This window comes from Amphimedon queenslandica, unplaced genomic scaffold, assembly GCF_000090795.2.
Source record: "Amphimedon queenslandica unplaced genomic scaffold, v1.1 AMPQUscaffold_13471, whole genome shotgun sequence".
In the NCBI taxonomy this organism is placed as follows: domain Eukaryota; kingdom Metazoa; phylum Porifera; class Demospongiae; order Haplosclerida; family Niphatidae; genus Amphimedon; species Amphimedon queenslandica.
In genome coordinates this window covers 362,821-374,441 of record NW_003546293.1, presented here as the reverse complement: position 1 = coordinate 374,441, position 11,621 = coordinate 362,821, and the positions used below count along the sequence as shown (strand labels likewise).

At 37.6% G+C, this 11,621-nt stretch overlaps 4 protein-coding genes across 4 annotated transcripts in view; 2 read left to right on the top strand and 2 right to left on the bottom strand.

Annotated features, from left to right (window-relative positions):
- Positions 1-877: 877 nt before the first annotated feature.
- Positions 878-2,896, bottom strand: LOC105312117 (protein zwilch homolog). The gene has a single exon (XM_011404505.2). The coding sequence runs from the start codon at positions 2,886-2,888 to the stop codon at positions 951-953; it is 1,938 nt and encodes a 645-aa protein (XP_011402807.2). The 5' UTR covers positions 2,889-2,896; the 3' UTR covers positions 878-950.
- A 137-nt stretch (positions 2,897-3,033) lies between these two features.
- On the top strand, positions 3,034-4,309 carry LOC100636782 (X-box-binding protein 1-like). Its single transcript, XM_003385195.2, has 4 exons — positions 3,034-3,400; positions 3,453-3,549; positions 3,602-3,822; positions 3,884-4,309. The coding sequence occupies exons 1-4, from the start codon at positions 3,135-3,137 to the stop codon at positions 4,053-4,055; spliced, it is 756 nt and encodes a 251-aa protein (XP_003385243.1). The 5' UTR covers positions 3,034-3,134; the 3' UTR covers positions 4,056-4,309.
- On the bottom strand, positions 4,236-6,956 carry LOC105312136 (general transcription factor IIH subunit 3-like). Its single transcript, XM_019994538.1, has 10 exons — positions 6,844-6,956; positions 6,681-6,787; positions 6,288-6,427; positions 6,124-6,189; positions 6,000-6,058; positions 5,212-5,286; positions 5,034-5,156; positions 4,852-4,987; positions 4,762-4,798; positions 4,236-4,709 (listed from the first exon to the last, which is right to left on the bottom strand). The coding sequence occupies exons 1-10, from the start codon at positions 6,937-6,939 to the stop codon at positions 4,625-4,627; spliced, it is 924 nt and encodes a 307-aa protein (XP_019850097.1). The 5' UTR covers positions 6,940-6,956; the 3' UTR covers positions 4,236-4,624.
- Positions 6,957-7,051: 95 nt separating this feature from the next.
- The window catches only part of LOC100636656 (major vault protein-like), a 9,005-nt gene continuing 4,435 nt past the window's right edge, over positions 7,052-11,621 (top strand). Inside the window, exons 1-11 of the mRNA XM_019994542.1 lie at positions 7,052-7,141; positions 7,201-7,309; positions 7,358-7,597; positions 7,740-7,863; positions 8,337-8,440; positions 9,063-9,185; positions 9,246-9,371; positions 9,902-10,138; positions 10,239-10,518; positions 11,096-11,399; positions 11,478-11,619. Of these exons, the coding sequence (XP_019850101.1) occupies positions 7,208-7,309; positions 7,358-7,597; positions 7,740-7,863; positions 8,337-8,440; positions 9,063-9,185; positions 9,246-9,371; positions 9,902-10,138; positions 10,239-10,518; positions 11,096-11,399; positions 11,478-11,619 (1,782 nt within the window). The 5' untranslated portion in view covers positions 7,052-7,141; positions 7,201-7,207. The remainder of the gene's footprint in view (positions 7,142-7,200; positions 7,310-7,357; positions 7,598-7,739; positions 7,864-8,336; positions 8,441-9,062; positions 9,186-9,245; positions 9,372-9,901; positions 10,139-10,238; positions 10,519-11,095; positions 11,400-11,477; positions 11,620-11,621) is intronic.

The following is an 11,621-nucleotide window of genomic DNA, read 5'->3' as shown; positions in this document are numbered from 1 at the left end:
ATCAGCTCGGAGTTATAGCAGTGACTAAAGAACTGGGTAAGATCATCTTACCCAGTTCTTTAGTCACAGTATGCATGTATATACTGATGTGTATACTAAATGCATGTTCATCATGTAAATTTTCTCTTTTTTCAAAATCTCCCTCTTTCTTACACCTGAGATTCCAACTAAAACTTTTTGAGCAATGGTGATTTTAGAAATTAGCAAATTTTGATAAAACTGGTTCTTTCCATGGTTTTCCATTTTGAAATGGTTTGTCCAAAATTTGGCTCCAAAGTCACGCCAATTTTTATTACTATTGATGTCCACTCCTTATGCTATGTAGAATCAGATATCTAAGCTGCGTCATATTTGTAACATTTTTTAACACATTAAATAAATAATAATTGACAAGGTCTGTCATGATCACATTAAACAATTTCTTTTATTTTACTATGATGACGTCTTGTACTATAAAATAAAAAGAAATTTAAAAAATAATTATTCATAAGACGTACTTTATTTACAACCCATTCTGCGTCTTTAATAGTTTGCTGTATGATTTCCTCAACTCTATCAGTGTCAGTTTCATCACTATAGCTATGATACTCCTGCAAGAAGCAATGGTCATTTCTATTCTTTATTCATATAATGTGGTACTTGTCTTATTCTGTGCTTGTAGTGCGGTCTCATGGGCTCTGGAAGTAATGCTAACTGTCTTAGTAAATGCTTGTACAGTCCAAGAGGTGTTTTCACTAATTTGCTTGACATTATCAGTTTTATCACAGCCAAGAGTACTTTTACCTCGACTTTTATTATGCTGCCTCAAGCCCCTCCTCCATACTGAAGACCACACCCATCAACTATAAGCCACACCCACTAATTTATAATAGATTTGCTAAAATTTCTAAAAATTTCATGATCTATAATTTTAACTACATAGTACATACTATTCATCAAATTTACTTATACTACAAGGACAGCAGTTCCTTGTCAGCACAATACACATACATAGCAGTGATGTTCCCTTCAAAATCTTCCTCCAAACTCTGTGACTTGTACATAAACTTCAATAAAGGCTCAGAAATTGCTACAATTGATCTGGAAGAAGCCTCCAGAGAGAGACGAGAGGGAGGGATAGAAGACGCCAAACCAGTAAAAGTTTTCACTTCGGGAGAGAGAGGTGGGAAAGTGACAGAGAAAGTTGGAGTTGTGGTAAAGTGTGTTACAGGGACGTCACGATAATAACTTATAACTGACCTCACAAATGAAGTGACCCTGTTCCTAGGGAGGGCAAAGAAATTGCTCATATCCGCCGTCAGCTCCAGCACGCAATGCAATGAAGAGAGCATGTGTACACGATCCAAGAGTGTAGCTGTATCGGGAAGAAAGAACTGTAGGATCTCATTCTTACTAGCAAAATTATTCGATAAGAAGTACCACAAGTAGTCCTTCTCCATTTTCTCTATTCCTATCTCAATTAGAGCTTTAAGAGATTTCTCTTGAGTCAGCAAAGCCTGCAATTTAGCAGCAGATACCTCACGTTTTTCCGTCGTGTCGGCAAGAAGAGATAAACGAAAGAGGCTAGCTAGTGTACTGGTCTTATCCGGTTGTAGGAAAGGCTGAGTCTTGCCTTTAAGGATGGACATGAATACAACACTGAGAGCGTTAGTAAGGTCAATTGGATCAGACACACCCTTTAGGAATGACCACAACTGATCAACAAAATCAAAATCGTCTCTTGCTTGAAACAAAGAGACTAGAGCGGACGGTGAAACAAGAGTTGAATCAGCAGCTTTTACACCACTGGATAGTTCAGAGAGGAAGGTAGAGGCCATTGATGAGAGAGAAGACTTGGACGGGGACATGATGCTCTCTGTATCCGTTTCCATGTCGGTCCACTCCCTCTTACCCGAATAAATTTCAGTCAAATAAATCAACAGCTGCAACTCTTTGAAGACGTGAAGGATTGGAGAGTAGAGAGAACCAGGAGTGGACGAGATATTTAAAGTTGCGGAAGAAGACGTAGGAGGAGGAGTAAAGTTGGACTTTGACGCTTCCCATTTAAACTCGAGAGATATATGACTGGTAGTGGGCTCGGATTCATTATCCTCATCAACATCAAACCCAAAGTGATAAATGGAGTGAGAGAGAAATGGGCCATCTCTTTTTGCCGGTTTTTTCTTTAGAGATAAAGCACGAGGTAGAAAAGTGTCCGGTTTTAACGAAAAGGTTTTATAATTACTGATCATTAACGGTTTGTTCCCCTCTCTAACCTGATACAACATAATCTCTTTTTCTAACGGTACACAACCAATAGCAACTGTACTGCTACTGGAATCGTCGTCTTGACACAAGAGCCATAACTCGGGTAGTTGCTCACGGTTACCGTCATCACGGCGACAGTACATGACGTAACAAGAGGAAAGGTAACGAGCTAAGTTGAGTGGGAGTGGCTTGACGTTATCCGTATCCATAGCAACCGTCTCTTCTTTTGAAACGGCGTCAGATTTTAGGACTGAAGATGAAGTGAGAAATATTTTGAGATTAGTGCTCGTAGTAAAATATGGCAGAGGAGAAATGGTCGTTGATGCTGATGTGCTTAGTACGCTTACAGGAGATTCTGTTGATTGTTCAGACAATGGAGAAGGATCAACGAATCCAGAGCCAATAACTATCTTCTTACTGGGGGAGGAGGTAGAGGAGATTAGCCCGCTTAAAGGTGACTTTGTTCCCTCCTCAAAAGCAGAGAGTCTCAGGGAAGGATACTCGAGGAAAGAGTGGGTCTGAGGCTGTGGATTAGTTTGTTCTAAACTCATTGCAGCATTTATGACAGCTTTTCCAAAGGATTCCTTCATGCTACCATCAATGGACTCGTACAAAAACTTGTCCTCTGGAAGGTCCGCCATTTTCCCGGTTAATAATTTTTATTTTTAGCATTCAAAATTTAAAATCATTGATGACATTAAATGACATCATCTCTTGCAGTAATTGACCAATCAGATTGCTCCAGCTCAGACAATGACCGTTGTGCTTTATTAATTTGCTGCAAATGCAATTTCATCATTTTCACTGTAACAACAACAACTTGGTCACAAATATGTTATAAAAGGAACAGACGAGAACTCTTCTACAGTAACTCAGAGTAGCCTGTGATGGAGGCTCTACTGCCTAAAGCTGTATCTTTATCTGGCGGTTCGCCTGGTTCCAAGGAGATGCAGCTCCAGCTACTCCTTGGACTTCAACTCATCAATAAGTCTTTAAAGAAACCAGCCAAACCACTCCAGCCACACAAAGAAGGAGAGACCAGCAGCAGCAGTGAGAGCGAGAGCAGTCCCTCTCCACCTGCTTTAATGGAGAACCCAAGGAAAAGAAAACTTCCTTCTGACTTGAATGATGAGTCTGACAAGAGAGAGAAAAAGTAAAAGATTCCATTATACAAAACAATGCTATTATTATTATCTGCCTTGTAGGAAAATGATGAATAGGATTGCTGCTCAAAATGCAAGGGACAGAAAGAAGAACTATTTGGAAAGTCTTGAAAAGAAACTAGCATTGCTGGAAGAAGAGGTACGTAACGACATGTATTAAAATCATAAAAATTGATTTTATTTTAAAACAGAACAAAAAACTAAAAGAGGAGAATGCGTCTTTGAAGAGCGAGACAGTGACTCTATCGGCCCAGAAGGATGAGCTGGAGAAGAGATTGAGTGATAAGGAAGAAGGAGACGGAGAGATCATGGTGTGTGGCGGGTCTGCAGTACCCTTAGTTTCTCTGCCGCAGAAACCCATACCATCCTCTCTGAATCCTTCCCTCCTCTATCATTTCTTGATGATAATCAAGTAAGCCGTCGTACAAGACCGTTCCATTATTTTATGCATTTTATTTTCTCTATATTTCTAGTCTGATTTACTATCTATGTTGGTTTCAGAAATTGACTCAAACTGCTCATCATGCAAATCTCTCTCCTTCGATGACTCATATTGCATCAATGGAGAGATTTTTCCTGCCGATGCCTCCAGCCCAAAGATGGTGGGGCCCACAACAAACTGGCTGGAACCCACCGATGAACTAAGCTCCCTTTTCCTCCCTCAACTTCAAAACACTCTCACGTCTGCTAATAATGATTGTCAGCCTTTAACTCCACCTGATAGTTTAGGATCCTCGGTTGATTTTCTCTCTGATTCAGAAATTGATCAGCTACTCAATGATTTTGATGCTAACGTTGATACAAACTTGATTTAAACTGAAATTGTTGATTTAATCGTTTCTGTATTTGTTCGTTATTATTATTATTGTCATTTTGCCATATTACTATTGCTTATATTATATTATTGTATATTAAATTATAAATCATGCTATTTGGTGGTTTCTTGTTTTAAATTGATGAGGAGAGCTTCTTTTCTTCTCCTCAGCTCTATGAGTGACTTCAGTTCTTCCTCCATCTTTATTTTCTCTCTCTCTTTCTTCTCGACCCAGTAAGTTTCCCTGTACCAGAATCCAAGCACACCGCCTCCAAGAACCCCAACACTTATGACAAGAACAGCTCTAAATCTCGACATAATAACACAGCCACTCCCAACATTAAAATTAATAAAACCGGTGGGTGGAGTCTACCCACGTGCAATAACGTGGGCTCTCATCCTATTGTTTAGCTTTGCTCTTGCTGCTTGATTTCCCTTTCTTTTTGGATTTGAGCTGAGGTAGAGAGGGCAATTTAAAGTGTGCTCTACAAGAGAGTGAAGAGAGCAATCTTCATTAACTATCAGTTAGACACTTACTGACATACAGGGCAGATAGGAGTGAATTTACAAAATACTAAAACAAGAAACAACAATAATAAAAGTTTCAACTTAAAGTGATCTCCTTACTGGCTAAGCAAACAGAGCAAACAAATCCTGTATCGACTAGTTTTTGATCACAAAAACAAGAAGCTCTGTAGTCAACTACAGATGACTGAGGTAGCTGTAGACTAGATCTGGATTTGATATCAGGCAGAAAGACCCACTGCAAATAATAATGACAATGAACTATCATTGAAAATAACATGTACCAGCAAAAACTGAAGGAGCCCAGCTGGCTCTGGGATCTTAATATAAATGCCACCAGTGATATCAGTAGCTTGTTGCATGAAACTCGAGTCTTCCCATAGTGCACAGCAATCAATTGGAATATTCTATAGTACAAATTTTAATGACAAGAAATTAAGAATTATACCTTTTTTGCCTCACTTGTTTCTGTGCAGCAAATATGCAGTTCATAGTTGCTATGTGCTGAGAGGCTGCATCAGTACTTGCTCGTATTACCTATAGCAAAGCAATGAGAGTCATGATATCATACTGAAGAGTAATGCATTCACTGTGATGTTATACTATTACCAGTACGTTACTTATAACTGGAAATTTGCAACTTTAAAAATTCATAAAAAATCTGAACTTGATTGGAATCAAGTCAAACTTTTTACACAACATAAGTACATGTATGTGTATCAGAAAAAAATTTAAAAAAGAAAAATTTTATCCTTTTCATTTTTGACGAAATTTGACGAAAATCCCTGTACTATAGTACAGGGACTTTGGCCCAATTTTGGAACAGCTTTAAAAATTTGTAAAAAATCTAAACTTGATTGGAATCAAGTCAAACTTTTTACACAACATAAGTACATGTATGTGTATCAGAAAAAATTATAAAATTGAAAAATTCTATCCTTTTCATTTTTGACGAAATTTGACAAAAATCCCTGTACTATAGTACAGGGACTTTCACCCAATTTTTGAGCAACTTTAAAAATTATTCATAAAAAACTAATTTTGATTTAAAATTTCTTCAGAGCACATGTACATGTATATGCATTGAAAATGTGATAAAAGTGGCTCCTATTGCAAAATAGATGGTACTATAGTCCCTAAAATTTTATAGCAACTTCTAAAATCTAATTTTGATGACTCAATCACAAGTACACATTACTATTACGAAACAGCATAGGAGCATAAGTGCTTGTGTGCCTGTATGCATTTACTAATAGTCTTGGTTTGATGGTTTCTCCTGCTGTAGCCTCACGACTACATCTCTGTGCATCTAGTTACTGGCTAAGAATAATAACAGCACAAAAATTATAACAAAAATAAAATTGAAGAGGATACAGCATAATGACATGCTCAAAGCTCCAGACAATAATGTTGATGAAGACACTAGAGCTGGAATGTTCTCTATATAAAAAAGAAATTCAGGCATCTGCAGCTATACTTGTATTATTTTGATTAGTAAAAATAATGCATAATTATTAAGAATATATTTTGTGAATTACCAGATATGGAAAGCATGAATTGGTTAATTCTTTCTCTTAGTAGTCCATTCATGAGCCCAATTGGCTCATATTTCCCTTTGTTGAGTTCTGGGTGAGCTTCATCAAGTTCTGCTTGATTTGGGACTGGATACACTAAAGTACTAAAAATAAAAAAAAAACATTTTTTGAATGCACATATCTTCAAGCATTGTCATTGGAATGAGCTCAAACTTTCTATTTTCTGTACCGTATAGCTGGTAATTTTGGAGAAATAAAATTTTGGAAAATTGATATATTTTTGATGACTGGAGGGTTTCGATATATAACATAATGGTATTGCTTTTTATAAGAACTAAAATACTATTTTTTTGTTTCAGTATTCTAAATAGTTTACATAATTTTTAAAATTTTTACCTTCCTAATTGATGACAGAGTATGACTGCTACTGAGTTACAATGGCTTGAGAGGAGATAAGAATTAATGAAGACAGTGATTTGATCAATACAATGCTGGAATGATAGCTAAGAATAGAATAGAAACAGTAATAAAACTACCTCTTCCTCTTGCATGAACTTACTACTTGTGATTGGACTTCTGATGACATGCTAAGCTCATAAAACTGAGAAACATCTATTACAGCAATGAGGACATTTTTCTCTGCAACTGTAGCCATCTTAATTGCTATTATTAACGGTTAGTCTATTAAATTTTATCTAGGCTAGATCACGTGATTAGCTAAAGCTCTATGCATCACGTGCTTTTAGTTATAAAATTAATTTATAACTACCTTGCTGTTTCCTTGGGCGTATCTTCCAGATCTGATCAGGGTTGCCTTAATCATCCTTTCTCCTCTCTTTATCTCCTTTCCTCCACTTGTAAGTATTTACTAGAGCGTGTCGAGTAGTACGTGCACGTTTATTGTTACTCCCTGCAGGCTCAGTATGGACAAACTTGGAAAGAAAGACGCCGAAGCGAAGAGCATCTATCGGATTCCGCCATATTACTACCTTCACGTACTGGACCAAAACACTAACGTGACAAAGGTAAAATAAGGTAGTCCCTCATTCCCTGCTGGTTTATCCACTAACTAGGTTGAAGTGGGGCCCCAGACTTTTATAAGGCAGGACAATGAGAAGGTTATACTTGGTCCGGAGAAGATGATTGTCGTTCCTCCTCGCCACTATTGCGTGATTGAGAACCCTGTGGTACGGGACGGGGACTCTAAGCCGATACTGGATTCTAACGGGCAGGTCAAGCTACGTCATGCTGACCAGGAGATACGACTAGCTCAAGATCCTTTCCCACTCTTCCCTGGAGAGAACTTAAAACAGGTTCGGCAAACCAGTTTGCAATTATCATCATTATTATTATTATTATTAAAGAATGAGAATTCTTAACTTTAATGTTATTCTTATAATTAAGTCCATTAACACACAGCATGACAGTGTAGTATTATTTATGTTTATCTTGTAGTCTGTTCAGCAGCTGAAAGTTGTTCCTGCTAATTCCGCCCTGAGACTGAGGGCTATTCTCGATTTTGAGGATCAAGATGGAACCAAGAGAGTCGCTGGTGATGAGTGGCTCTTTGAAGGACCTGGTAATTCCTTCTTTAATTGGTTGGCTGATGTTCATATACTGATTAAAAATATTTGCATTTAAAAGGAGTTTTAGTATAGATATAAATGTGCCAAATTACGTGTTGCATTGCTATTAAAAATAATTACTATTGGTAATAAAAATAATAATAGAATTACTATATAATCTTATTATTTTAATTATGTTATGTGTTCTAATTTGTTTTTTGACTCCTCTCTCTCTCTCTCTCTCTCTCTCTCTCTCTCTCTCTCTCTCTCTCTCTCTCTCTCTCTCTCTCGTGTAATACAGTAAGTGGTTTCATTGTCAATTGTAGTAATGGAATGTATTAATTATCCTTGTCAATAGTATCTATGAACACTGTCACCTGAGAGTGTTGGCCCTGAAAACATTAATCATATTCATTATATACACTAACCACACCCCTTTAATTGATTAACTACATCCACATTTTACATAATTTTTATTATTTTATAGGAACATTCATACCGTGCAAGGAAGTGGCAGTTGAGGAGACAATCAGAGCTACTGTCATTCGTCCTAATCAAGCAATTAAACTAAGAGCTAGGAAAGAGACCACTGTAAGAGGAGAAGAGAGAGAGAGGGAGGGGGGAGAGAGAGAGAGAAAGAGAGTAAGAGGAGAGAAAGAGAGGGAGAGGAGAGAAAGAGAGGGAGAGGGAGAGGAGAGAAGGGGGAGGGAAAATGGTACATAGTAGAAGGGTAGAGGAGAAAATCAGAAATGAGGACAAGTGATCAGCATTGGCAATATAATGGGAAATTTATGTATAGGGATTTTCATATTCTTCCTGTTTTGTTTCAATTTTGAAAGTGACGTATTCTAAATTAAGTATGACTTTTTGCTTTGTGTAAACTATCATCACTCGAACCAGATTTAACAGTATTGTTTATTCTTTAGGATTGTGATGGAGGGGGGGAGGGAGGGAGGGAGGGAGGGAGAGATGGTGGGTGCATGTAGTAGTAGAGGGGTAGGGGAGAAGATCAGAAATAAGGGACAAGTGATTAGCAATAGCATAGGGCAATATAATGGAAAATTTATATCTTGGAATTTTCATATTCTTATTTGTTTCAATATTGAAACTGAATTGTTCTAAATTAAGTATGACTTTTTGCTTTGTGTAAACTACCATCACTCAAACCAGATTTATGTATAATCATTATTATAGTTTAATTTACATTTTTTAGGATCGTGATGGCAATGATCGAGTCACAGGTGAAGAATGGCTAGTTAAGAAGGTTGGTGCGTATCTTCCTGGGGCCTACGAGGAGGTCGTTGATGTGGTTGATGCTTACGTATTAACAGAGAAGGTAATGTACATGTATAATCAAGATACCAGTTCCTTGAACCTGTTAATCTGGTTATTGTAGGTTGCTCTCCACATGAGAGCCACTAGGACTTTCAATGATAAGACAGGAACTACAAGAAAGAACGGAGAGGAGTGGCTGATAAAGATGGAGGATACTGAAGCTCACATACCTGATGTCTATGAAGAGGTACAGTATGAGACTATGAGTATATGTGTAATCAAAGAAATAAAATGTACATGTACATACGTGTGTGTAGTACATGTACAGAGTCTGAAATTACATTCAAACAGTGTTCTGACATTATGTCTGAACACAGCCTATTTTGGTCTGACATTTGAATGAAATGGTCGAACATGTTCATTTATCCTTTTTATACATATTAGGGGTCACTTACATGTATGTGTCAATGTGTGTGCTTGTTAGGGAGTTTAATTCAAAAATTTTTTGTAATAATAATTATAAAGAAACTTACAAAAGCATAACCATTAATTTAGTAATATTACTAATAAAAATTTTGTGTTGTTTACTAATGTTCAGAGAAGATGGTAGAGCAACACGGCAGTTGGTTGAACAATTAAGCAAAATGGTCGGAAAATGTCTGATGTCCAACTGTAATTTCAGGCTCTGCATGTACATGTGTAGTATTATGACAGTATTATTATTACTTTTATTTAGCATCATTATTATTATTGTTATCATTATTGTAATTATTGTAGGTCGTTGGCATAGTCAATATAACTACTCTTAACAATCGCCAGTACTGTGTGATCCTGGATCCTGTAGGAGATGACGGAAAGCCTCAATTGGGACAGAAGAAACTCATCAAAGGAGAAAGGTCGTTCTTCCTCAGGCCGGGAGAGAGATTTGAAAAAGGAACACAAAATGTTTTTGTCCTTGGAGAAGACGAAGGGCTAATTCTAAAAGCCAACGAAGCTTATACTGATGATGACCATGTAATTTCATACCCATAATTTTATGCCCATGCTCCTATACTCATACTCACATGCTTTCATATCACACTTCTATGCTCATATTTCCATTCCTGTACCATAGGGTGTTGATAGGCGACCAGGTGACCGGTGGATGATCCGTGGACCACTTGAGTACGTCCCACCAGTTGAAGTTGAGGTCGTTACAAAGAGAGTGGCGATACCTCTTGACGAGAATGAGGGTATCTACGTGAGGGATATCAAAACTGGGCGTGTCCGTGCCATCTGTGGCGCTACTTACATGTTGACTCAAGACGAAGAACTTTGGGCCAAGGAACTGCCACCTGGAGTGGAGGAGCTACTGTCAGAAGGGAAGGACCCACTAGCTGATCGGTCTGATAGAGGTAAGAGGAAGAATGGGGACATAGAAATTTTAAGTTACATCATTAATTATGGGTTAGATATACATGTACCGTACGGTTGGTAATATTCGAGGGTCCAAAATTTCGTGTTTTCTCTAAAATGTCCTTAGAAGCTAATATTCGTGGGTACAAATATTTGTGGGTGGTAGTTAGCAAACTTCTTTTCACTTGGATCTACTGGACTAGCTTCCAACACATGGCTTATGGTGGAATATGGACTAATAGACAAGAACTCTGGCTCCTCTACTGGCTTGAAAAATAGTAGTTAGAGCTCTGCATGGCCCGTTAATTAGCTTTTATGTGTGGGTGGGTAGGGGTTAAAATTTTGTGGATAAAAATAAGCCACGAAATTAACGAAAATTAATACCCCACGAAATTTACCAACCGTACAGTATTTCTTTTATTATTATTTATTTATATTAATTTCTGACTCCATACTCCTCTATGAATCATTTCTGTATAGTTACAGTGTACACAAGCTCTTATTATTATTATTACTACTATTTAATTATTATTATTATTAATTTTTATTTAATAATGTATTAATATGATTATCCAGGTCGTCCATCTGCTCAACTCAAGCGTGACAAGAACAAAGTCGTCACGTTCCGAGTCCCTCACAACGCTGCCGTACAGATCTACGATTATAAAGACAAGAAAGCTCGTGTTGTGTTTGGACCAGAGATGGTAATGCTTGGACCAGACGAGCAGTTTACCCAACTCTCTCTTTCGGGAGGAAAACCAAAACGACCCAATCAGATTCGCTCGCTCTGTCTCCTCCTTGGGCCCGATTTCTGCACTGACATCATCACTGTGGAAACGGCTGACCACGCCCGTCTTTCTCTCCAACTCTCGTATAACTGGTAAGCTTGTATTATTATCATAAATATTAATTTTATATGTAATTTACATTTTATTATAATTTCATATTATTTTTAAAGGCATTTTGATGTTGACAAGACAAGTGCAGATGATGCTTCGAAGATATTTTCTGTTCCTGATTTTGTTGGTGACGCTTGCAAGGCCATAGCCTCTCGCGTCCGTGGAACTGTCGCTGGAGTACAATTTGATGACTTTCACAAGGT